Source organism: Podarcis raffonei, chromosome 15 (genome assembly GCF_027172205.1).
Source record: "Podarcis raffonei isolate rPodRaf1 chromosome 15, rPodRaf1.pri, whole genome shotgun sequence".
Classification (NCBI taxonomy): domain Eukaryota; kingdom Metazoa; phylum Chordata; class Lepidosauria; order Squamata; family Lacertidae; genus Podarcis; species Podarcis raffonei.
In genome coordinates, this window is record NC_070616.1 from 23,259,708 (window position 1) to 23,287,517 (window position 27,810).

General features: G+C 41.5%; 1 protein-coding gene across 4 annotated transcripts in view; it reads right to left on the reverse strand.

Annotated features, from left to right (window-relative positions):
* Positions 1-22,864, reverse strand: part of ARHGEF12 (Rho guanine nucleotide exchange factor 12) — an 87,588-nt gene extending 64,724 nt beyond the window's left edge. For all 4 annotated transcript variants that reach the window (XM_053367338.1, XM_053367337.1, XM_053367336.1 and 1 more), the window contains exon 1: positions 21,330-22,864. Coding sequence is in view for 3 of the 4 variants with exons in the window: in XM_053367337.1 (XP_053223312.1) it covers positions 21,330-21,361 (32 nt within the window). In the remaining variant the exon portion in view is untranslated. The remainder of the gene's footprint in view (positions 1-21,329) is intronic.
* Positions 22,865-27,810: the final 4,946 nt, after the last annotated feature.

Below are 27,810 nucleotides of genomic sequence, written 5' to 3' on the forward strand. Positions count from 1 at the left end.
CCAATATGACTTTTTTTATATAGTGCTGGAAATCTGATCTAGGAAACTAGGGTTTAAATGACAGTTCAGTTGTAAGCCAGATGCCCTGGGCCACAGCCTCTCTCACTAAGCCTCTATCAGGCTGCCTTTGAGGACTTCATTAAGTGGTATCCTCAGCACACGGCTGACAGGAGGTTGAAACTTCCTCATTCCTAAAACTTTCAACTGTCCATACTTCATGCATATTCCCATATATGACACAGATACTGTGATGAGGAACAAAAAATTAAACCAATTCTGTTCCTCATTCTTTTAACTCTCATGTACTGAGTAACTAGATCGCTCCAGTTCCCTTAGCTGTAAACAGGTATAATGTTACTTACTTTTGTTCAATCTGAGGATTAAATGGAACTCTTGCCAGTATTAGGGTGTCTTGATTTTTGGTGATGTAAAAAAATCCATATTTATTATGTATTAAGATAAATGATATCTTGCCTTAATAATGTCCAAGGTAGCTAACATCCTCAAAAATGCACCACCAAGCAACTAAAACAATTTAAAGCCAGAGAAAGAGGCAGTATGGCAAGTAATTAAAACATCGAAGTCAGCATTAAAGGACAAATCAAATAAAAAGCCCACCTAGACACTCATATATCATCAAGCTCTCTGTTAAACCATTGGTATTAACTGATTTGTTGTTGTTGGGGTTTTTTACAATTATTGTTATTTTAGGTTAATATTCCAATTATCATGATTTGTTCAAGGTTATAATGCAGAAAGGTGTAAAGCAAGCAGTGCTTTTAAAAATATCCTTCAGCAAAGTGAAAAGCTCTCAAAACACCACTCCCACTAACTGAACCATCAAATCATCATTAGCTGGGAATAAACAATCCCAGTGACAAGTTATTTTAAAAGATTTTACAGATTCATTACTGCAGTTTCAGATCCTATGAAATGCTGACCCTACTATATCTGCTATCAACATATATCAGAAGGGCTGTAATTCAGTGGTACAGTACATGTGTTGCATTCACAGGGCCCCATGCTCAATCCCTGGCACCTCCATACATTATGAATAATAAATACTTATGAGCATGCATAATAGCCGCAGTGACTAAAAACCGAACAAACAGAAAAAACTGCATGAATGAATACAGCCATTTCACCGAGGGTGGGGGGGTGGGGTGGGGTACATGAAGGTTGCAACAGCTCTGTAAGGCATTGTGAGAATGTGATTTTCAGCACAAGTAAAAGAACAAAGACGTTTACCACACTGTAAGGAGAAACACTGCAGATATATGATCATTCAAAAAAAAAATTTGTTCACAGAGCTAAGAGAGAGGAAAGGTAGGCCTATTAAGAGGAAAATACTGAAAGGGAAAACATACATAACAAAGATAGCATTGTTTTGTGTTTTATGATACTTTACTCAGACGGAAAAGGCTGTATTTTATTTGGTATACATTTGCAATTTAGCAAGTTAAAAATAGATTACATATGGATTGTCAGATCAAAAGAAGTGTGTAAGTGGCTTAAATTCTTTAAATGCCTCTTCTTTCATGCAGCATAAGTTGCCTTAAAATAAGACTGCTTTCCTGGAAAATTTATTCAGCAAATATTTATATATCACCAACATTAAGAAATAATTATCATGGCAAACAGGATAAAATAAACAATAAAATTACATTTATAAAACTACTACAAAATACATAACTAATCAGTAAAGGTAAAGGGACCCCTGACCATTTGGTCCAGCCGCAGATGACTCTGGGGTTGCGGCGCTCATCTCACTTTATTGGCCAAGGGAGCCGGCATGACTAAGCCGCTTCTGGCGAACCAGAGCAGCGCACAGAAATGCCATTTACCTTTCCGCCAGAGCGGTACCTATTTATCTACTTGCACGCTTATGTGCTTTCGAACTGCTAGATTGGCAGGAGCAGGGACCAAGGAACGGGAGCTCACCCCGTCGCAAGGATTCAAACTGCCGACCTTCTGATTGGCAAGCCCTAGGCTCTGTGGTTTAACCTACAGTGCCACCCGTGTCCCTGATCAGTAGATCAGGTTAAAACATAACTGAATCATGCCCTCAGGGAAAGCAAGGGTGAAAAGATTAGTTCTACACAGGTATTTAAGTGCTATACTGTAGGTGTCTGTCTGACAAACACTGAATTGGGAATGCATTCCAAAGAAAAGGTCCCACTATACTAAAAGCACTGGTTTTAGGGGACATAAGTTAAATCAACTTCTCATCTTGGGAAATATCATTAAAAATCAGACTTATACCTTGCTTATCTTTCTGCTATTTCTGTTATAAGGTCTTTTCATTTTCAATTTGGCCTTTGCTTTTCTTCACACCCTGTTTGCTAATAAAGGAACTCCTTCCTGTTTTAGATTACTAGAGGCATGATCCCGTGCAAGAACAAACCAAGCAAATTGGAGCTTCTTGAAAAAAACAACACAAGAAGCTCTCCTGCTGCTCAGAACAAGATATCGTAAATATTTACGCAGAATTCACAGACCTTTACCCCAAATAAGGAGCCAGGCATGGGAAATGAGCAGCTTCCCAGAGCTCTACACAGCGGATATGGAGGAGTCCCCGAGGAACGGAAGCTTTATCACCAATGGAAGATGAAGTGCAGTGACTACAGTCCTGGGTCATACTAAAAAGTCTCTGGTTTCCCTTCTGCAAAGATTTGTATCACTTCCACAGTATGCACAGCCACAGATTGTCAAGCAGTCTTGGATAAGTTCAGCGTCTCAACACATCAGACCAAGACGAGGTGTCAGCAGTAACACTTGAATAAAAGTTTAAGAATAAGAGTCTAAACATCAGCAATCAGTCCAAGAGACTGAGGTGGAAAGGGCTAGCAAGAAGAGAAAATATATAGATGTTCATATCAGCCACTTCCTGCATCTTGAGTAAAGGCAAGAAGGCTGTGTGTGTGTGTGTGTGTGTGTGTGTGTGTATGTGTGTTTGGGGGGGGTTGGGGGAGTTTCTCTGCCTCTCAATTTTCTCCAGTTTTTTAAAATAAAATTGGAGGAGGGGAGAGAATCTGCAAAACTCAAGAGAGAACTGCTACTACATCAGTCTAGATTACTAAACTAGAAACGCTCACATTTCATTTGAGAAGAGTAATTTCAAACGTTGTAGAATGCAGAGCATCTTAAGATATATTTTGGCCAAGCTAGGTGTCTACCAAGCAATGGCAAGGTATTTTATACAACACAGCCTCCAACTTCGCTTGCTTCTCACTAGCCTCAGATTCCTCCATCTTCTGCATTAAAAAAAAGAAACATCTGTCACAGAATAAATGAACATGTGAAAAAGTTGAACAGTTTCTTTTAATTAATGCAAGCTTTCAAAACCCATAATGTTCAACGTAAAAAAAAGTTCAGAATTTGAATCTATGGGTCTTTTGACATTGATGAGAGGAATAAACATGAATCACCTTAGTATTCATGTTTGGAGCGGATTATTTAGAACTGGGGTAGCCAACTGGATGGGTACCAAATATTTTGGACTATAATTTCCATCAACCCAAGCCAGTAGAGTTGTAGTCCAAAAAATCTGGAAGGTACAACGTAAGCTACCCCTGATTTAGAACAATTCCAAACTTCCTTCTGGTTGTGTCTGGTAATGAAATGAATGTGACCCTGCTGAACACCATCAAGAGATGCTTGGGAAATCAATACCATTGACCATAGTATCTTCCTGAATCAGCAGGTTAGAACGGGGCTGGGAAGCATGGTGTTACAGTTATTTCAGTCCTTCATGTCAAGTTGTTTCCACACAATGCCACAAGGCCAAATTATCAAACAGGCTGCTAAGGCCCTGGCTTAGAGCCTTTGATTTTCATATTAAAATCTACTAATTTTACAATTAAAACACCAGTTGTGCTGGAAGAAGCCAGTGTTCAAAAAATTTTCTATTATTATATACACGATGTATATGCTTCGATTAGTAAAAGTGAGGAAAAGTTTATTAAGCGGCCCACTTAGACTCTCAGCAATTTTCAAGTTTGATTATTGAACTAAGTGATATTAATCCAGTCTAGACTGTTGCACATTATAAAACCATGCTGTGCTTGCTACTTGAAGCATTCTAACATTCACTTCAAGTTATCATACAGTGCTATGGTTTTCTTTTTCATTTATTAAACCACCTGAGAATGTACACATCATATGTTGTTCATGATCTCTGTATAGTATTAATAGAGAGAAACTGTAGATATAAGCAAGCCCATAAGGAAATTCGTCTTGCGAAGCAACTCAAAAAACGAAAAACTCTTTCATCTTGCGAGTTTTTCGTCTTACGAGGCATTCGTCTTGCGAGGTACCACTGTATTCTAGTCCTTCTCTAGTCCAGACTAGAGCCCCTCCCACCCCTTTAAAAAAAGGCATCTGGCAACAGTAGCAAGGACAAAAAGCTGTGAAAATAGGGAGAATCAATCCCTGTGCCCTCGTACCCTTTCTAGTGCAGCTGGAACCCAACAGGAAGACAGGTCCTGGCACCTACTGCCAGGCACCGACATTGGTAATATGGTGTCCTGTGCTAGGCCAACATTTGCTCCCCACCCCCAGCCAACACAACCCCTTCCCAAAGCTGGCTAAGCAAGGCACCAGGCTTTGGGAAGGAGGCATAAGGCTCTGACAGGGTCCTAGAGCCCTCCCATCTCCTTCCAAAAGCTGGGCAAGTGCTAACTAAGCTTTACGAAGGAGTAAGGAAGATTCTAGGACCTTGCAGAGTCCTCACATCTCCTTCCCAAAGCCCAGCACTTACTAGACTTTGGGAAGGAGGCAGGAAGGTACTCTCTCAGCTCGGAACCTGTGCAGGGGAACCAGTCGCACTACCCTAAATCCACCTCTGCAATAGGTTTTGCAAGGTCCACCAGGGTTTGCCTTCCTCCACTTACTGGAGAGGAAGAAAGAAAGAAAGAAAGAAAGAAAGAAAGAAAGAAAGAAAGAAAAGGGAGGAAGAGAAAAAGAACACATCTCCCTCTTCTTATTTTTCCCATAGCCGAAGCTCTCCTCCACAGGGTAACTCTTCCATAAAGAAAACGGAGTGAAACTCACTTGGCTTAGTTTCCAAGTCACTCCCATGTGAGCCTGGGGAGAAAAGTCATGCATTTCTACCAATAACCAAATCAGCCTGACATACTGCTGATTTAGACCAAAGAGTACCTAAATAAATAGTCATTTACACAGTCATCTCCTCACTATCCCAATGTCTGCAGTGTTCTCATCTTGAACATGTTCTGATCAATTATTAATTTCCACTTTCCTATAACGTACCTGTATGTATGTTATAAATATATGAATATACTGATCTACAGGAGAGGGAGGACAAGACCACCTAAGAACCTGCTCTAGCAGGACTATCTCTCTGGGCCTTCCAACCACCACTTGTCCTGTGTAAGGATTCTCATTACTTTATACAGTGCTGTTGATACTGTTTATTGTGTTTTCTAAAAGTGTTATTTGAGGTTACCATTTCAGCGAACTTGGAAGGATTTTCATCTTGAAAAACAGGAGACATATATATCTATATATAGATATAATTGTTTTTTAAAAAATACCCAGTATTAATGGGGAAAATCCAAAGCATTTTTTAATTGTGAGTGCAATCCACACTGTTAATCTTAAATGAACTGTCACCAAAATCCACACCAGTAAGTATTCAGAACCAGTTAATTCAGATCTGGAGAAATATTTTGTAGGTAAGATCTGTTCAGCACAGATTTGAATTTTTAAATAATTTTAATAAAAATACCAAACATTAAATTATTTCAAAAGGAGAGAAGAATGATTATTACCAATGCGTCAATTTAGTTCAACATAAATAATTGTTCACATACTGATGAAACCTTTTCTTCACCCATGAGATGGTAACCAAGGGGTCTTTTGGTCTATTATGCTTTTTGCACACAATCAATGTTTGGCAAAGAAAAAATGTAAGGAGACTACTAATGCAACACAATTTTCTTCAAAAGACCAAGTCAGTGCAACATCCCTGGGAGAGCTCAACAAGACAAGAAACTGTACATTACCATTATCTCCACCTTTCCCTGCCAATCTGCTTAACAGTTACAACAATACCACCACCAACCCAATGTGCACTCAGGCACACACAATCCAGTATATGGATTGATGCAGACATACAACCAACTCTGGGAAATTCCAGCTGCCAATGGTATTACTATACATAGATTCTGTCGCTATGCATCTCCCAGCAAAATGAAAATGACTATTGGTCCCATTAGCGGCCTTTACAACAAATTGGGAGCAGACTTCTACCTAGGAAAATCCCTGAAAAGAACAGTCCTCCTTTGACAACAAACACCAGAAGCCCAGCCGTCTCTTGTTGAATGGTTTATTTAAATGTAAAGGTTCATTATTGTTGCACCCGATGTGTATGTCTTTAAGGGGCCAGAGCAAGGGCCAGAGTAAGATAACGAGACCCAGCTTTACAGCTGTGAAGCATAGCAGGTGCTGCTGAGTTGTATTTGATTAAGGTGTGTCAGCATTTGGGTGTAGTATATAAGGAGCAGCACCTAGCTCTCCCATTACCCTGGGGGATGGGTTGGTGGTTGGGTCTGGTTTGGTTGTTAATGTATTTAGTGTAAAAGGAGTTTTTGTTTTTCTTATTAAAACCTTGTTTAAGTTATTTTTGAGTCCTTTATTTTTTAATGCATGGTCTCCCCAGCAAGCTCTCTGCGCTACTAAACTGCAAATAGCCAACATCTTTGGTTATGGGCCCAGCTGCTGAGTGGATGACTGCATATTTTTGGACTCTGAGAAAGGTTTGAAAACTCCTTCTCCTGTTAGCGTAGTTCTGTGGGTCTGGAAGAGTTCCAGAATGGTTGACCGGGTTCCTGAAGCTGAGAAGGCTCTGGTCTTCCCACAGCTAACAGATGAGAACTATAGTTTATGGTCTTTTCGCGTGGAGGCGCTTTTGACCTCTAGAGAAGTATGGACCTATGTAACTGATGACCCTCCTGACCCTGTGACTAATGCTTGGTCGAAAGGAGATGCAAAAGCCAGGGCGATAATTAATTTGGCAGTCAGCGACCAGCAAGTAGTCTATATAAGAAATAAGAAAACTGCCAAAGAAATGTGGGACAGTCTTGCAGCAGTGCATGTTAGAAAAGAGTCAGCATCTGCATTGACGTTTTTCAAGCAGTTGTACCAGACGAAGTTGCAGCCTGGTGGTGATTTGGCAGCACACTTGAGACGTCTGGAGGCAATACGCGGCGAATTAATTCGAAGGGACATGGACATACCTGATATTCAGTATGTTTTTATCATTCTTTGTTCCCTTAATGAGGACTTTGATGGTATAGCTAGCCAGATATCTGCCGTTCCACCAGCACAATTAACTGTGGAAGGGGTAACGGCAAGATTAATGGGCGAGTTGGACAGAATGGAGGCTTGTGCCATAAGCACTCCTATTTCCAGAAGTAATGAGGAACGCCATATGCAAACTTGTGGTGATACAACTGTATTTAAAGCTGCAAAGCGTTGTTGGTTCTGCAATAAACAAGGACATTTTGCAAAGGACTGCAGATCCAAAAGAAAGCAAAGTACTCCCAAGCCTGTTTCTGTTCGTCAGTCACGGTTGTCAGCCCAGCAGCCGACATCGTATAGTAGAGACAGAAACGAGCCGCGAGTTTTCCATGCTAGGACAACAGATCGTAAAAGACTTAAACGTGCCAAGTGGAAGTCTTTTGTTGTGGACTCAGGAGCATCTCAGCATATTTGCAACGATCGAAGCTTGTTTATTTCTTTCGAAGAGGAAATTGGTAATGTACATTTAGCCAATTCACAAGTCTTGCAGTCGCTTGGCAGGGGTACTGTTAAACTTGACTCTTTAAACATTACAATAGCGAACTGCATTTACTGCCCGTCAGTGGACAATTTATTGTCAGTAAGGTGCTTTGCTCGTCAAGGCATAACTGTGCGTTTCTTAAAGTCAATGTGTGAGTTTTTCGATGGGAACAAACGTCTATTATATGCCCGGGAATCTGATGGTTTATATAGACTGTATTTTCGCACCTACTCCCAATCACCTATAAATTGCAGAGCAGCACAGTCAAGCCAGGGGTTGAGGAATGTAAGGCCACATTCCGGGTGTGTCCATGAGGCACACAGAATTCTGGGACACCTGAATTTTGCTGATGTAATTAAGACACAGAATATTGTTAATGGCCTCAACTTAAAACCATGTAAATTCTTTATGCAATGTCTATCCTGTTGCAAGAATAAGATTAAGGTTGCACGCAAGGGTAGGTGCTCAGATAGGAAAGTAACAGAGCCATTTGAGCGTGTACATTGTGATTTAGTTGGGCCACTCCCACCATCATTAGGAGGTTCTAAGTACTGGCTTACTCTGATAGACCAGTATAGTAAATATTGTTGGACTTATGCAATAGCTGAGAAGTCCCAAGCATTTGAGAAGTACAAAGTTTTTTGCAACTGGGTAAAAACGCACTTTAACAAACCAATTAAGAACCTATTTTCTGACCGGGGCGGGGAATTTGTTTCTGAGGATTTTGAGAAATTCCTGGAAGCGCAGGGGACTACTCATGAGTTATCTTGCCCCCGAAGTCCCTGGCAAAATGGGCTTGTTGAAGTTGTGCAGCGTGACCTACAGGCAGGGGTTAAAACGTATCTGCATGATGCTAATCTGCCCAAAGACTTTTGGGCTGAAGCGCTTAATGTGTTTTGTTATGTTAGAAATCGCAGTTATCATTCTGGTTTAGATGTCACCCCCTATGAGAAGCTGTTTAAAAAACGCCCTAATCTGAAATACCTACGCATTTGGGGTTCAGATGTAATTATGCATTATCCCGCTAAACAGAAATTGGGTGAGCGCAGTGTTCAGGGAAAATTAATGGGCTACCAGCAGGGGGCATACAGAATTTACATACCAGCAACTGGCAAATTTCATATTACCAGAAGCATGATACAAACTGTAAATTGGAATGGAGTTGCTGTCTTCCAAGATACTGATGGTATAGATAATACTGAGGAAGAAGAGGAAGCAGCAGCAGCAGCAGCAGGAAATGGTGCTTCTGAATTAATGGAAAAAGACAAAAAGTCTGTTGAATCTGATTTGTTTGATGATTTAAAGTCACAGACACCTGAGGGGAGGTTAGATTCTCTTGAGTTTTCTGACCGTGAGCTTAGCCTACAGGCATCTCTTCAATCTGATAATGATTTACAACCTGAAACTAGTGGTTCACTTAGTCCCATTAAGTCTGAGGAGTCTGACTCTCCTTCCGGACTGAGACGTTCAGATAGAAAGAGACAGAAGCCACAACGTTTTGCAGATGAACATTTTAATACTGTGTATGCCAATAAGGCAGTTTTTGAGCCAAAAAGCTACAATGATGTTCAGAAATTACCTTAAACACACCAAACATTATAGGTTGCAGTTTACAACATGTATTGACAAAGGTTTTGAAATTTTCTGCGATGCATCTCATGCAGTGGAACAAAATAATTGCAGGGGTGTGTCTGGTATGGTGTTTTGTTATAACGGTTGTCCATTTGAATGGAAGTCCCAGACACAAACCATTATTTGTCTCTCCACAACAGAGAGTGAATTATGTGCATGCGTTCAGGCCACTCGTGATGTAGAATGGTATCTGCAAGTATTTGCAGACCTACAGATGCAAGTAACACTACCAGTAAAAGTTTACCTTGATTCCCAGAGCGGGCTTGCCATCCTGTGTTCAGAGACCAATACGCAGCGCACTAGAGTCTTAAGGTTACGTTTACAGTTTGTAAAGAAACTAATAGCTGACGAAATGATTGTATTTGAATATGTTCCAGGTGACAATCAAATTGCGGACATTTTTACTAAAGCACTTCCAAAGGTTACACATGAAAGACATGTACAAAATATGCTTTATGTTTTTGTTCCACAATGATGAACCGCAGGGGAAATGTTGAATGGTTTATTTAAATGTAAAGGTTCATCATTGTTGCACCCGATGTGTATGTCTTTAAGGGGCCAGAGCAAGGGCCAGAGTAAGATAACGAGACCCAGCTTTACAGCTGTGAAGCATAGCAGGTGCTGCTGAGTTGTATTTGATTAAGGTGTGTCAGCATTTGGGTGTAGTATATAAGGAGCAGCACCTAGCTCTCCCATTACCCTGGGGGATGGGTTGGTGGTTGGGTCTGGTTTGGTTGTTAATGTATTTAGTGTAAAAGGAGTTTTTGTTTTTCTTATTAAAACCTTGTTTAAGTTATTTTTGAGTCCTTTATTTTTTAATGCATGGTCTCCCCAGCAAGCTCTCTGCGCTACTAAACTGCAAATAGCCAACATCTTTGTGGTCATTTTACCTCACTAACAGCTAGCTTTGCTGTTTTTCTTGCTTGCTTATTTCTGATTAATCTGATCTAAGTGGTGATTTAAATAAGAAATCTACCTTGTTCAGTAATGGAATTCAGAATAAATCCTCAATACTAAGATGAAGCAAGAAGGGTTTCTACAAAAGCTGCCTGCTCTTCACTGCCAGGACAGGCAGGCAAAAGGCATGTTTTTACATTGATGTAAGCTTCTACGAACTTCCAGTACAATTCACTCAGCAGCTGGCCTGGGGACTAAGCACTGTTTCAGTATCTCAGGAAACACAGTGCAGATCAGAAGGAACCATTTCCCTGCAATGCAAACAAATGATAGGGAGAGGGAAGATTTTAGAAGTATGTCTCAGTCATCCTGATGTTCTTGTCAAAGGAGTAAATAAACAAAGAACTTCCAGCAGCTATGGAACAATTGATGTAAAAAATGGGATTCTTGTCAACTGGCTGCATTCCAGAATACAGCAGAGAACATCAAACTGCTTGTGACTCACAGCAACTTGTTGCAAGGTTAGTTTTCATCCTCAAAGCTTAATCATCTACTATTTTATTAGTGAATAAGGAACACTTCTAGAAGGGACATTTTCACATCATATCTATTTCTGCACCTTTGTTCAACACCTACCCACTAAGCACAACTGCTAAAGGATGTCAGCCTGCAGAAAGGCCAAAGAGCTCCAAAAAGCTTTCCACACTCAATGGGAGAGCTGAGTCACCACAGCTGGAAGCTCCTCTATATTTTGCCAGCTTCCTATCCCCAAAAGTTGAGATATTATTTTCTGATTTTCCCAAAAAGCACATAGAATTTCAGAGGATGTGAAAGACCATACAGTGAAATCATCAAGTAGGTATGTTTCCTTATTAACTGATAACCCTCAAGTATGAGAGAAAGGAAAATACTTAGAACTTATTATCTATAGCTAAAACTTGGGAAATATTTTTCTTGATGTTTTCAGCAGGCTACTCAGTATCACAAAGAGTATGGCCACCTAATAAAAACAAATTTAAAATGGGCTAATAACTTTTGTGAACTTATTTTCAAAGCCAGACAAATCTGTTATTACTCCTCTATTGGACAAGATTTTCTGAGAGTTTCATGGGAGTAAGATCTTGCTACAAGTACAGTGGTACCTCGGGTTACATACGCTTCAGGTTACATACGCTTCAGGTTACAGACTCCGCTAACCCAGAAATAGTACCTCGGGTTAAGAACTTTGCTTCAGGATGAGAACAGAAATCGTGCTCTGGTGGCGCGGCGACAGCAGGAGGCCCCATTAGCTAAAGTGGTGCTTCAGGTTAAGAACAGTTTCATGTTAAGAACGGACCACCGGAACGAATTAAGTTCTTAACCCGAGGTACCACTATAAAATGCTTGTTATCCCCAACAATAAAAGCAGGGAATGGAGTGCAGGAGAGTGGTAGCCCCTGAAACAGGTAAACCAAGACAAAATTTTCTTATGGCAAATAAGGCTTACACCACGTAGGGGTGAGGGAGGGGACAGCTCTTATAATATGTTCCTAAAAATCAGTGTTCACACCAGAGCATTGGCTTCCACACTAAAGTAATTTTATGTGTATACAGAGGCATTTTTACCTCCATGTTATATTGTAAAGATGTAAAGGTTGCAATCTCAATATTTTGTTAACTTACCCTTTGCTGCTGTTACAACAAGGCAACAATAAAACATTTTCCTTTTATGCCAGAACCCTACACGACTTTCTGTATCTTATCCAAGCACTCTCATATCTACTCAGGACTGTGACATTTAATTGTAGCGTGTATGACTTCAGCAACAAATTCAGCTTCACTGACAAAACTTTAATGCATCAATTCTACATGGGCTGAAAAACATCTCAAGTCTATAAAAGCCACCCTTGGGTAATGGTTTCTCAACCAGCCAATAGAAACAGAAATAACACATGTGGTACAAAATGTGATCAGATAATTACCCACAAGAGCCACTTCCGCTTTTGAAACCACAAAAAACCACAGCAGAAGGCAAACCACAGCTTTTTTTTCCCCCAGAAGCTTACAGTTTGAAATGTGCAGCTATCCGTGATAAGATCCAAGGAGATTCCGTTGTCCTCTATCCCAGAATTCATGCTTACTTCCAGGAAGTAGGCAGATCAATTCCCTTTACACTTCATTTTATGGATCTATTATTGTTCATTTTATGCGACAAATCAAATTGACTCAAAATGTTATATAGCACTTTCCAATATGAAGATAACTCCATCTCTCTTTCACCCACTGTCCTGTAATACAAACTTGAGGTTTCCTATTCTGTTCCTATTCAGCTGTTCTGTAGTGATCAATGACATCACCCAGACAGAAAAGCCATTTAAATTCTGCAGCTGAAGCCATTCTGCAGGTATAGGAAAGTATACAAATTTAATCAATAATAATAACAATCCTTATTTCTGACTATTTACAAGTTCTGTAGCCTTCTGTATCTTATTTATCACTTCTTGTATGCAGTTGGATTGTTAATGGCTAATATCACCCTTTCCAAGTTTCTGGTAGCATCAGTATCCTACCTTGCAAAAGCAGAGCGTAAATGAATTGGTAATATCTAAACAGCAGCAAATAAATACTTGTAATAAGCTTATGATACCCATCCTCAGTCTTCCTCTCCCTCTCATATACAAAGAGTCTTGAAAAGAATAAAATGTGCATAATAGCTATAATAAATGGAATGGCAATTTATAGAATCAGTAGCATCAAGTGGTACTTTACCACTTCAGTTGCAGTGGGAGCGCTTGTATATTGTATACTCATGTACACAAAATGAATACGTACCAGTGAAAAAGATATGCCAAATCCTTCTCTCTGGCATTATTTTTCTACATGCAGGGAGCACAAATTGGTCCCTAGCACCACAACCAGAGTATAAAGAAATCTGTATGCTCCCAAGACCTACTGCTTGTTTTAATTTTGATAGCCAAACATGAATGAATTTGCAATCCTGCAATATCTTTCAATTTTTATATATAGTCTCTCCAAACTTGTATCCCCCCTCCTTTGCCTGCATCTGGTGGCAAAAATCAAATGACCCTTCTTCATGCCTCCAGATTCCAATAACACTTCCTCCAGGCACCTTCGAATACTGGCTCATTCGAAATTCCACAAAAAACATGCCTAAACTGCTCACAGATTACCATCAGCTTTAATTTTTCAACATTGGAAGCTATCCAAACACTATGCCATGTGACATGATAAACCAAGACTATGAATAGAGAGGGTCTGAGATCAGTTTCCTACACAAACAGGAACTATTTGGCCAGACCAGGACACATCACTACAATAAAAACTGCTTGAATAAGTCAAATTTATTTGCATCACACATTTAGTTCAGGAGTGCAACAAACTGTTCCAAGTGTGCTGCCCTTGTAAAGCCACACCTCATTCATGTGAGTACAGGCAGAAAGATAGGCAGTTCTCCCTTTGGCAGTTTATGCATGCCATTTCTTTATCCACACTGAGAGGCCCTTCTGGTTAATTCACACCTTGCACTTCATGCTACATCCCCCAATGAGATCATTAACAGAGAAGCCATAATTTCACTGAGCTGTTTAAACAAGTTTAGAAGCTTAAAGTGCATCTCCCGAGTCAGTAAGTATATCCTTTTGCAATCCTAAAGAGGACAATGTGTTTCTAACAGAGACAGCAATACTTTGGCCATCAGTAGCTGAAGGGCACCTGACAAACATGATGATGATTTACGCAAATTAAATACACAGAAACAAGGTATGAACTTGAATGAACTGCACAGATTGGGAATAGTTTACACAACTATTCCATCCATTGGGAAGCATTTCTATGCTTATTTACTGCTTTGAGTTAATTGTAGAAGTTCTTGTTGCTCTACAGAACGCAAAGCTACAGATTGGGGGAGTGGAAAGTCCAATCAAGCATTGGGATAGGAAATATGCAAGTGTTTGCCAAGAAATGGTAGCTGCTTACCTTTCTAATTTCTAAACATATGCAATACATGTTTCTGCTGGCCAGAAATCAGGATTGTAAAGTGGCCCATTTTTTCTCCAGAACCTCTGAGATCAGGTAGGCTACAAATTAATTAAAACACACACACATCTCTAGAACTGAGTTCACTAACAATATATAAATGAAGTGTCTCTGAAAATGGCACCAAGTAAAGGGTAGATGCATGTGGCTCAAGAGTTAAAATGTTTTGGAACAAATTTTATTTATTTACATGGTGCCAGAAACTTACTAGATATTCCCTAAGGAAGCAAAATAAAATAAGCATGTCTTAAGATCAGACAGACTTCCATTTCCCATCTTCATTTGTTATACCTTTGGATTCATAACATACACTAAGGAAATGTTGAATTGTAAAAAGGGTGCCGTCATATAAATTTCATTTCTTCTTTTATAACATTAAGCAATATATTAAAGATTTTGTTGTGGGGCTTTGTTTTTAACTTTGCACCTCCACCTTCCTTAACCAGAGCTCTCATTATTCCAAAACAACTGACAAATGCGTAATTGCTTGTCTGTTTACACACACATAATTCCTCACAAAGCAAGAGGGAATGTTTCCTTTGTGTGGTGCTCTGCAGATGCTGTAGATTCCAACTTCCATCAGTCTTAGTCTATGGCTATGCAGTTAATGGCCAAGAATAATGGAAGCTGGAGTCCACATCTGGAAGGCACCAACTGGCTGCCCCACTGCACTGCTTTAAAGGTTAAAACCAGCACCTTGGTTGCATTAGAAAATGGTATCCCATTGAGTTCTTCTAGTACAGTGGTACCTCAGGTTACATACGCTTCAGGTTGTACTGTTAAAATATGGCGTATATAAAGCATCAATACTTTTTAGTGCAGCATTCACATATATATACCCATGCAGTACCAGCTATAGGTTCTGATTATACAAAAAGTGTGTCTCACAGTTTAAAAAAAGGAATCACCACTGCCCATCTAGTTGGTTTTAACATCAGATCAACATCAAATTTTGATGATCAAAATATAGAAAGGAATTGAAGTTTGACTAATTTTGACTGTCTATGCAAGGTTGTTAGTTGGTGTATAAATCAATATCAATAGTCACACTTAAGAGAATCCTGCATGCAACACCACAGGCTTTAACTGAATTCTGATGAAATGAAGCAGCTCTAACGTATAAGAAATGGTAGAAATATTTGTCCCTCCAGTGTATTGGCCGTCATTGTGAAGTTCTCATTTATCCCCATTCCGACTGTTATCCAATTTGAAATATAAGGTACTCCTAATTGGCTTCTTTCAGACTTTGGCAGGATTTAAATATGATGTACTGGATGGAATGAAAATAACTTGGTATCCATTACCGCCTTGAACCTTTCAGCATTACTAATTTATGTCATAGTAAGTTCAGTGCAACCAAAGGATTACATGCATTTGGCCAGCAGTATCCCGCCTCCACCCAAGCAATTACCTTGGCACCCACAGCTTTCTTCAAAACCAGAAAAGCAAGCTCCAATTTTTGCTAGAGATAGAATAAAAGCCTGAAGAAACTGTCTAGTTCTAACCAACAACAATGATCAAAATTTCCAACTTGAAGGGGGGAAATAATAAGTAAAGGAAAGCTCAGACTAAGTATATGGTCATACCAGCTAGTGCAGTTTGTATCATTTGTATCATTTCATGGGTGGAACAACTGGTTGCTTCACTTCCAGCTTCCGCTGAGGGAAAGGAGTATCTCATTAATGAAATACTCACATTCTGTACTGTTTGACACAAATGTTGGAACAGAACTGGCCAGACCCTCTATCTGGGAAGCGCGAGAGGTTGCCTCTTGAAATGTCAGTATTTAGACCCCTTTCTGACAATGGATCAAAAACCCAGCTTGCCGTTTCACACAGTGGGCTGTGGTGCTTTAAAAAGCAGCATAAGAATGTTCTAGGTGGGAGGACAAAAAGGCATAGCTTGTCTCTTCTCAGAGAAAATCAGTGCCACTAACAGTCTGAATTATCACTGCAGACTGAAAGAGAATATCTTTCTTTATATTCTGATGTATATACCATCATTTAATGTGTTTCCAGATAACCTGGGAATAGGTACTTTACAGTGATAGGCAACACAAGTTAAAAAAAAAGAAAGATAACCTGATGACTGGAAATGTTTGGCTAAAAAGACTGCTACAAATATAGTTTAAATGTCTGAGCACTACAAATTAGCAAAATGAGAAGTATGCACAACTTTTATATACCTACAACTTTTCAGTTAAGCAACTGCAACAAAGGATAAGAATTTCATAGAAAATGGTTGTGCTTAGCAGAACAATTCTTATTTTCCACCCATTTAGATGTCACTATTATTATGCAGGCATACGCTGAAATACGAGGCAAATTAGAAAGAGTCAATTTTAGCATCTAGTGATGAAGGAAAACAACAATTAAGAAATCTTGTTTAAGTAATTGTGTAAATTCTCCACAAACACTTATTTCACTCATGGTAGCAGGGATTTTAGATGCTATTATAAGAATTCACTTTAACAAAAACATGCTGGAAGAAAAGATATCAATTGCTAAACATGGGACACACTACCTTCTAAGGACACACAAAAAATGCACACAATGTGTGAGGCAATGACTGGCAATGCTATATGAAAATTGTTGTTGTTTAGTCATTTAGTCGTGTCCGACTCTTCGTGACCCCATGGACCAGAGCACGCCAGGCACTCCTGTCTTCCACTGCCTCCCGCAGCTTGGTCAAACTCATGTTCGTAGCTTCAAACATTATTTATTATTTATGAAAATAAATGCAGTTAACTAGATTGACAAAAAAGGGAAGCAGGCACATCCAGACGTTTCTATGTTGTTGCAACACAATGCATTCGAGTCATCATGATCATCTTAAACGTTTTCAAATTGCTCAGCAATGAAGGAAAAACACACTTTATCCCAATCAGCCATGTATCGCCTGCCACAAATGGCAAAACATAGGATGTTCAAAGCCAATGCTTGCCCGCTTTCAGACAGCAGAGACCAAAAATATTGTTTTCTATCTTTGTTATGTAACTGCAAAGACAATGGCCATGAAAATCTGTATGTTGACTGTTAACTCAGTGGAAACCAAGAATGGCGCCAGAAGTCATTAAGACTTCACATTTATTTGGTATGACTTTAAAAAAAAAGGTGAAAAAATTAAAAAGGAGCAAGTTTTGTGCATGAGTAAGAAAAGATTACAGTGATATTCACTGAGGGTAACAGGTGTGCTGATTTCACACTCTTGAGGAACAGGATAAACAAAATTTGTTAAATACAATGAAAGATTTAAACTACAGAATAGTCTTCTGTAACATTTAAAGAGATAAGGAGAGATGTTAAGCTCCCTTTAAAGAAACATACTACAAAGATGAACAAAACAGAGGAATAATATAGTTCAGTATATGGACGGAAGATGAACAAAACAGAGGAATAATATAGTTCAGTATATGGACGGAAGATACATTGTGATAAAAAATAATTACTAAGCTCTAAGCAGTTACAGTATTTGAAAACTGAAAATGTGAAGCGGTCAGTTCCAAAACACATTCTAAACAGTTCAACCCCTACCCCCAAGTTTCTTTTGTTGTTTAGTCGTTTAGTCATGTCCGACTCTTCGTGACCCCATGGACCAGAGCACGCCAGGCACCTCTGTCCTCCACTACCTCCCGCAGTTTCTAGAACAGGTTTGCCATGAGTCTCCCTACTGTTTGGTGGAGATAGATATATATAGAGATATAGATACACACACATATTTTTCAAACCCTGCCATATACTGCAGTTTTAAGAAGGCCCTTGAGGCAGCTAAATTATATAAATATTAACACAAAGATTTAACAACAATAATTCAGTTAATCAAAACAGAACCTGTAAAGGTATATTTTTTTAAAAGAGCCATAAAGCTATATAATAAAAAAACAACCTGTGGGTAGTTTAATTTCCAACTTGACTAAATTGCATTGGTTTCACCTTCCAATATATTGCTGAAATAAAAATGTCTTGCTCTTAACTACTTTCCAGAAGATAATGACAAAACTAGTCCTAGAGCCAGAATTCTGAAAAGTGTTACTTCAATGAAAGTCCTGATTACCCGGCTTCACATACACACACCAAAAAAACCTGACCTAAGCAAAGTCTCTTTGGATGATCTTAGCATATAGGAAGCATGATCATTATAAGGCAAAAATCACCACCATAAATGAGATTAACTAGAAAAGCTGCAAGTAGAAGAATGGGCAGGTTCAGTTCTGGACACAAGAGCATCAACACTGGTAATCAGATCTGAAGCCAATAGGAAATAAAAGTTACTGTTGACATACAGATCTAGACCTTGATCTGCAACCTGTCCTGCAAGCATAACCTCTGCTTTTTAAAAAAGCAGAGAGAAAAGCTATATCCTGCTTAATCCAACACAGACTGAAGAAATTAGCACTATGTAAGAAATAAATTTCAAAGAGAATGAGTCCTCCTAGTTCAGGCCAAAAGTCCATCTATTCCAGGATCCTTTTTCCACAGTGGCCAACCAGGTTCTTATAGGAAGTCCATAAGCAAGACATGGGGCAATTAGCCCTTTCTCGCCAGTTCATCTCTAGAACTTCAAGAGTAATTGGTAAAAAATCAGCCTATGAGTGAAGACTAATGTCCATGACAAACCAAGGCCAGGTTGGATACATTGCAAGTAAACAATATTGCGAAGCACTATGCTTGAAGCTAACTTTAAGGAATAACAGAACTGTTCATTTCTTTTTCTTAAATAATAACAAAAAAGCTGGGGGGGGGGAGAATCATTTATCTGTCTCCTACCAAAATAAAGCATAGGACAGTCCCCAAGTCATTATTTATCTGGTGTTTTCTGAGCAGAGGAAACTACTGAGCAGACATATATTCATGCAGCATCATGTTCAGAGTCAAAGCTTAGGAAAGTGAATGTGGGAACGTGAAAACAATTACCTTATCACCATTAGAAAAGAAGTTGCTCAAGAACAGAGGTCAAGCAGGGTGGCATAAAAAGTCCAAGATTCCTGTCATACAGCACACCTAGGCTGAAGACAGAAAGCTAGCTTTCACCACCATTAGCAAGTAGTTGCTAATACTGTTAAGTTGAATGTGTACATTAAAAAGACAAGGAATATAAAAAGACAATGTGTCAATTTTTATAATGGTTATTTTAATACAGTAGTACTTCAGGTTAAGTACTTAATTCATTCTGGAGGTCTGTTCTTAAGCTGAAACTGTTCTTAACCTGAAGCACCACTTTAGCTAATGGGCCTCCCACTGCCGCCGCGCCGCCAGAGCGCAATTTCTGTTCTTATCCTGAAGCAAAGTTCTTAACCCAAGGTACTATTTCTGGGTTAGCGGAGTCTGTAACCTGAAGCGTATGTAACCTGAAGCGTATGTAACCCAAGGTACCACTGTACAATGATAAAAAGAATACCTTGTTTCAGCAACCAACCATCTCCACTAAAACTGCTCACCTGCAGCCTATTTTTCTGCTATTCAGATCAGTTACTAGCTGACTAAAACCTGTTTGATAACATGAAATAAATGAATGGCCTAACAGAACCTCCAGTAAGCTACCGAAACAAAACACTTACATTTATTTTTTTAAGCTCGAAAAAGATTTGTAGGAAGATAATTAGAGCTTGAAGCACATGCTCTGTACAAGAAAATCCAAAACATTCTTCCCATTTTTCTGGAAGAATGATTCAAACAAGAAAATGCATTCAAAATCCAATTATGCATTTAAACTGAGTCTGCTGCTGCCTTTAAAGAAAAGGTTCAGCATTTTAGAAGCATAAATAAGCAGCATGTTTAGCAGTTCTGTAGCCAGCTCTGGAACCCAGAAAATTGTCTGAGATAATCAACAGAGCTGGATTATGTGCCTGTTGACTCCATGACTCATCTACAAAATAAACTCTTCAGGACTGCTGCAGCAGTCACAAGGCCAAACATTTGGACCAAACTTCACTTCTTGTAATGCCTATGTTATTGGGTGATGAAGTACAAACTAACACTATTCCTATCCAGAAGAGTAACAGATACTTGCCAAAGAAAAAGCAGCTGTCAAGTTCATTCCCCGCATCCTTTTCTTTATGATTATGCATCCAAAATCCAAAATACGAAGGGATGGCTGTTTCCAAGGTTTTGTTTTTTAATTTAGTACTTAATGAGGAGGAAGCAGACTTTAATAATAAAAGCACAATATGAAACCTCTTATCTAAACTCAACATATTGCATGTCCCAGATAACCAGGACTTCCCTCCAGATGAAGAGGGCATATCCTAGGTTCCAGAACTGTCAGTATCATTAAGTACCAATTGCTGGGAGGAAATGGGGTGGGGTTGCAGTTTAATAGGATGCAAAGAGAAGCGAGGGAAAGTAACATGAGTCAGAGGGGAAGGAGGAGAGGAAGAGGGGAGAGCACAGGCTTCCATGTGCCAACTACAGCAGATCTACTGTAAAGACAGACACTTCAGCATCCCATTTTGAAGAACAAAATATAAGTCCAAACACAATACAATTCTCCAAATAAATACCGTGGGTGCCAGGAACTATGAGACTGAAGAATGCCACCGTGCGAACTGGGAAATAGGTTAGGTTATTACGTAGTGTGTTCCAGCTCCACTCAAAACGACCTGCCCACTAAACATCTGCACCCCGAAGATGAATCAATCTTCTATACAGCCCCTTCACTGAAGTTAGGAAATACTTTCAAGAAGTAACCCTATTACGACAGTATACCAGAACGCACATCTGGACCAAGTGACTAGCAGCCTTGAAAACGCTATTATCTGAATCCATTTAGAACCTAACCCAGATGATTTGATCATCATCAGATCAAAGCTGGGCTTGCCAACTCAAAAGGTAAATTCCAACCTCATTTACTCAAGGCTGTCAACCTTTGCACCTTTCCCACTGTTGCAATATTAAAACTTAAAATCCGACCAAACTCCAAGCAGTCAATGCAGAAGGTGCACAGAAACACTATTCATACTGACCTGTCCGTGATTGCAGACTGTGTGCCACTCATTGGAGCCCTTGGCAAGGAGACGACTTTTTAGCCAATCTGCATTGTACTAGTTATAATTTAAGTACATTACTGTCAATTTCCCATATACACACCAGCTTTGCTCCAGAGAAGTACCAGTGAAGTCAGTTAAAAACAACAGCAATGCAGTTCTTCACGATTGCCCAAAAGATCCATATCAGAGTACGCTCAGGAAAAGCCACAAAGCACCTTTTCTGCCCCAAATCCTCCAAGTAGTATGGGAGAAGGCCTTCAAAGTCATGATTCAATCCTCTGAAAATCCTGCCGTTGCCTCAAGATGGTAACTGTCAGACACAGACACATCTGCTTCAAGTTATTCCCAAGCCTCGTGTCCAGCCATCACAGTTCCAGAACTCTTCTCAAGTCATTAGGCCACAGCAAACAAACAAGAAGTCCAATAGCGTAGCAATCCCTGTCCAAAGAAAGGGGTGAGGGAACCTTGTGGGGAAGCAACTAGCCTCCTCCCACCCTTACTACCCCATGGGAGGGCAGGAACACCTCATCTAATACACTTTGGGGTCAATTCCCCACTGCTGAAAGTTGCTTCTCTGGGCTCCACCACTTTCTAAACTGAAGAACCCTTTGATGACCTTCTATGGGACTGTGTGGGGTGGCACTTCTCTCCTGCACTTGATTTTCTTTCTGCTTTCCTGTGGGGGGTGGGGAAACCCCTTTTGCAGCACTTGCCCTTATGGCCCTGCTGACCTTTCTCTGCAGGACTGTCAAGAAAAGCTGGTAGGGATGTCCCACTTTTGAGCTGTTTCCACCAAGGAGGGGTGGGGGGATGTTAGGAAGACAGGAAACCCCTTAGCCCTTCTATGGAGAACTGGGCAGAACCTCCTCTTTCTCCCGTGGGTAAAGAGAAACTCTGCCTTTTAGGAGGGCAAAAAAACAACAGCAGAGTAAACCAGCCTCCCTCCTCTAAGAAGGGGTGGGGAAATGAGATCTACACGCACCCCAGCCCCAAATTAGGCTCTGGGGCTGATTAAAGGGAGAGAGAAAATTAGTCTTGCATGAACTGAGGTCGCACCTCGGAGCCTCCCCTCAGGGAAGGGTGCATAATATTCCCTACTTTGGTGGGGGTTGGGAGTATGAAAACACACACGAGCCAGGCCGGGGGTGTCCTCTCTCGACGCGCCCCCCGCCCTTTTCCTCTATCTCCGCCTCTCTCTCTCTCTTCTTCTAGGCCCCGAAGAGCATCATCTTCTTCCTGACAGGACTAAGTTCGTCGATGGGTCCGGGGTGGGGGTGGGGAGGTCGGACGCCCCGAAGTCGTCGTAGCAGCAGTTGCGGCGGCCGCGGGGTGGGGGGTGTGAGGAGAGAGGAGGCGACTTCTTTTCGCCCCTCCGCGTCGAACCGGCTTGACTCCGGTTCGAGTCCGGTTTGGGGGCCCGCTTGGCCGCCGAGGCTTCGCCGGTGAGGGCAACCCACCCGAGCCTCTCCCGTCGACGACTGGGACGAGGAGTGGAAGAAGAAGATTAAAACAACAGCGAAGGCAGCTGCCGTTCCCGGAGAGGCTCCTTCCCGCCGCCGAGTCCGGAATGTGAGGGGGAGAAAGCGGAGCGGGAGGGGAAGAAATGTGGGCTCCTTTCCACAGGCCGCGTCTCCTCCTCCTCCTCTCGCCGCCGCCGTCTGAGGGCCCGACTCGGCTTCGCCGCTCCCGCCGGCGCTCGCTCGCTCGGGTTAGATTCTCCTCAGGCCGACGTTCCCCGCCGGCTTCGCTGGGGCAGGCCCAGGTTCGACTCCACTCGGCTCCGTTCGGCCTCTTCCGGCGGTTCCGGGACTATTTTGTTCCCCCTCCTCTTCCCCCCTCCCCTCGCCACTTCTTTAATGCATTCTTCCCTCCACCAACACACACACAGCGCTTCACTTCAGGGAGCCGCCTCGCTCTTCGTCTCCTCCTCCTTCTCCCGGCGCTCCATTACTCGAATCCTTCCGCCGGGACGCGTCACACGTCGTTTTGGAATCTCCGTCGTCGCGGCTCTTCGGCCGAACACAGCGCGCCGCCTCCGCAGTCCGTGGCGGGAGGGTGGGGGTGAGAGAGGAGTGAGAGAGAAGGAAAGGAGTCCGTTCGAGGCCACACCTAGCAGGTCTTCCTTTGGCCCTTCCGCTGCCGTCGCTCACGTTCCTCTTGTCACGAGAAGGCGACTTATTCGGGCAGAGCAGCAGCAATATGTATCCATTTGAAGCACATGACTTTCCCCCCAAGGAATCCCGAGAACCATAGTTACCCTTCTCAGAGCCCTAACAAAACTGCGATTCCCAGGATTCGTAGGGAGAAGCCATGTGCTTTAAATATGTAGTTGAAGATGCTTGAAATGGGTGGTGTGAACTGTTCAAAACGCAGTCTTGCGTCCCAGGAGACCCTTCACTCCCAAGTTCTTTTGTTTTGCCTGATGCTAAGTTTGGAAGTTTGGGTGCTGTTCTGTCACCCCTTGACATCCAATGAAGCTGCATATTGGAAGATTGAGGGCAGACAAAGTACAGTGGTACCTCGGGTTAAGAACTTAATTCGTTCTGGAGATCCATTCTTAACCTGAAACTGTTCTTAAGCTGAGGTACCACTGTAGCTAATCGTGTAGCTGAGGTACCACACGATTTCTGTTCTCATCCTGAAGTAAAGTTCTTAACCCGAGGTACTATTTCTGGGTTAGCGGAGTCTGTAACCTGAAGCGTATGTAACATGAGGTACCACTGTACTTCTTCGCACAGTGCATGGTTAAACTATGGAACTCACTCCCACAGGAGACATTGATGGTCGCCAGCTTGGATGGCTTTCAGACAGGACTTATTCTCCAGGCATTTCCCTGTCAGTGGCTACTATCTGCCATGACTGGAGGCAATAATGCTTCTGAATACCAGTTGCTGGAAAACACAGGAGGGGAGAGGGCTCTTGCACTCCAGTCCTGCTTGCCAGCTTGCCACTGGGAGAACAGGATGCTGAATTAGGTGGGCTTTGGGGCACCTTTGAAGCACATCTGAAGGACATTATTTCCCTCAAAGAATTCTGAGCACTGTAGTTTGCTTCTGGCAGAATTAGAATTCCCAGCAACTCTTAACAAACTACAGTGCCCAGAATTCTTTGAGCAGGGTGGGAAATAATGTCTTTCAGATGTGCTTCAAAGCTATAGTGTGTACACAGCCTTATTACAGTTTTCCTTACCATAATTTTAAATGTATAGTGTGCACACAGCCTTATGGCTTTTATTACCATGACTTTAGTGGTTATAGTGTGTACACAGCCTTATGGGTTTGCTTACCATAACTTGCTTAGGAGTAAGCCCCACTGAACTCTAGAGTAGCACTGTGCTGTTACGTGCATTAAAATGTTGTTGCATGCATGCCAACCTCCAAGCGGCAGGGGACTGCATGGGCTGCAGTGCTTATTTCCCTTGGAATGAAGACCAGTGGAGACTGTGATGTCTTTAAGAGATTTGGTTTTATTACACATGTATACAACTTGACAGTGTTAGAAACTGATATATAAAAGCTATTTGCCATATGGCCTCTTCATCTAGGTTACAGGTGCACTAACAGAATGTTTAGGCACCTTCCCCCCCCCCTTTTACAAGGTTACAAAGCTGAAGATGAATTGTGTATATTGTCAGCTCCAGTTAAAATCTGACTCGTGCCATAGCATGGAAGCAAAAATAATGATGATGATGCTGTGCACTTGCTAGCCAGATGGTGGAGATGTCAGGCGCCATCCTGGTGCCTGGGCATCTTCACTTGGTTGCACGTGGCCAATAAAAGGTAAAGGGACCCCTGACCATTAGGTCCAGTCGTGGATGACTCTGGGGTTGCGGTGCTCATCTCGCTTTACTGGCTGAGGGAGCCAGCATACAGCTTCCGGGTCATGTGGCCAGCATGACTAAGCCGCTTCTGGCGAACCAGAGCAGCGCACGGAAACGCCGTTTACCTTCCTGCCGGAGTGGTACCTATTTATCTACTTGCACTTTGACGTGCTTTCGAACTGCTAGGTTGGCAGGAGCAGGGACTGAGGAACGGGAGCTCACTCCATTGCGGGGATTCGAACCGCCAACCTTCTGATCGGCAAGTCCTAGGCTCTGTGGTTTAACCCACAGTGCCACCCATGTCACGTGGCCAATAGCCAGGTGCAAAATGTGCCTGGCACCTGGCTAATTTCGAACAGATAGAGGGGTTCGCAACACTAACACCCCAACAGATATTTCTTCCCCATTAGGTTTCCAGAGAAGCTCCAAGCTCATAGCCTTGGATCCAGGACAGAGCAAGGCAAGCTTCTGTGTCTCCAGCTTCCAGCACCAGCCCAAACTTAGTCACTGAAAACTAACTCCCCTGGCCTATTGTAGTCCCATTTTTGTGCGGAACAACTGTGAGCTCAGTTTGCTACCGCCGACCCCCCAAGTGTCCCTATTTTCCAGGGACCACCCCAAATTTATAGAAGTCGTCCCAGTTTCTGATTTGATGCTAGAATGTTCCTTTTCTAGGGACATCCCTTAGGATCATTCCTTTTCCTTAAGATGTCCCTATTTTCATAAGAGAACGGTAGGAGGGTATGGAGTTATCCAACCCCTGAGCCATCTGAAAGCAGCCCTGTATAGAGAAGTTTTAAAAATGTTTTATTATGTTTATATATGTTGGAAACCATCCAGAGTGGCTGGGACAACCCAGTCAGATGGGCAGGGTACAAATAGTAAAATTGTTAATTATTATTATTATGGAATTGGACGTCCCTATTTTCATCAGAGAAATGTTGGCGGGTATGCTACGTTGAAAAAAATATATTCCTGGGCTAGGCACAGTGCTCAGGGTTATCCTAAAGCCAGTTCATAGAATCAGCTATACAGCTGCAAATAAAACTTTTAAGTGTGTTGTAAAGTGCATGATACAAATGTGGCACTAGATGGTGATGGTGAGCTATGGCAAATCCAATGTATTTTTCAAAACATATTTTTCACAAAGTTTTTAATATGTGTCTAGATTCTGCCGTGGAGTCATGGAACTGTAGAGTTGGAATGGACTGTGGGGATCATCTAGTCCAACTCTCTGTAGTGTAGGAATCTTTCACCCACGACTCTGAGATTAAGAGCCTCATACCCTACCAACTCAACTAGCCCCGTTAATATTAAGTGCATGTTGTCCCTTTCCCACCCTGCTAAGCCACTTATGGCACCCTTGATTCCAGCAGGTAGCCATTTTTTTGCCATTCAGGTCACAGTCACACCATTGCACTATGGTTTGCAAAGCACCACAACACCATTTTCAACAGTCCTGGCTTCCTCCAAAGAATTCTGGGAGCTGTAGTTTGTTAAGAGTGCTGAGAGTAGTTAGGAGACCCTTATTTCCCTTACAGAACTACAATTCCCAGAATTCCCTGGGAAGAGAGCTTGATTGTTAAACTACTCTGGGAGGGCAAGAGGGGGTCTCTTAGCAACTCTCAGCACCCTCAACAAATGGCAGTTCCCAGAATCCTTTGAGGGAAGCCATAACTATTGAAAGCAGTACGATACTGCTTTGAATGTATGGTGTGAATGTGGCCTCAAATCTTGCAGAAAGCTGCCTGCTATCTGTGCAGGAGTGGGCAGTCTTCAGGCTTGTGGGATCTATACTAGTTATTTTGCATTTATCTTTGGTATCATTGTATACAAGTGTCCTTATTTTCTGGTACCCAGCTTTGTTCAATCTCTGTCCCAGTTTTTGCTGTATTAAAATGCTGTTAAGGTAAGTTGCTCAAGTTTCCTTCACCAGGGTTCAGCCCTGTGTACTGTTTCATTTCCCTCACAGTTAAATCTCTGAGTTGGGTGCAGGTTCAGTGGCAGATTAACACACAAACAAAGTAGGCTACAGCTTAGGGCCTCTGATTATGAAGTGTTTCTAAATACTAAAAAACAAACAAAAACCACTTAATTTTGTGTTTTACATAATAAAGGAAACAGGGAAAACAGACTCTAAAACAGACACTATTGTTTGATGTGATAAAAAGATACTAAATGTCAGGGCAATTATTTGTCATATTGTGAGTGCTGGATTTACGTATAAGCTAAACAAGCTATAGCTTAGGACCCCACTCTCTTGGGGGTCCCCCAAAAAAATTAAAGAAAAAAAACCTGGATGTACATTTCCAAAATATAAGATAAAAAACAAATAAAATTAAAAATACATACAGCAACAGTGGCAAATGGCTTTAGATACCTATTAGGTCCATAAATAACCATATAGCATATATTCAACGCAAAAAAACAGTGATAATTTGTTGTTGACAAAGGACAGCTGGACATATAAAGGGCCCCATTACCTTCAGTAGCTTAGGGCCTCATCAAACCTAAATCCGGCCCTGCATACTGTGTTTATAGACTTTCCCCTCCCCATAATGCTGTGGAGCTTCTTAAACCTGACAGGCTGTGTACACACTATACCTGAAAAGCACATTCCAAACCCGTTCTTTCCCC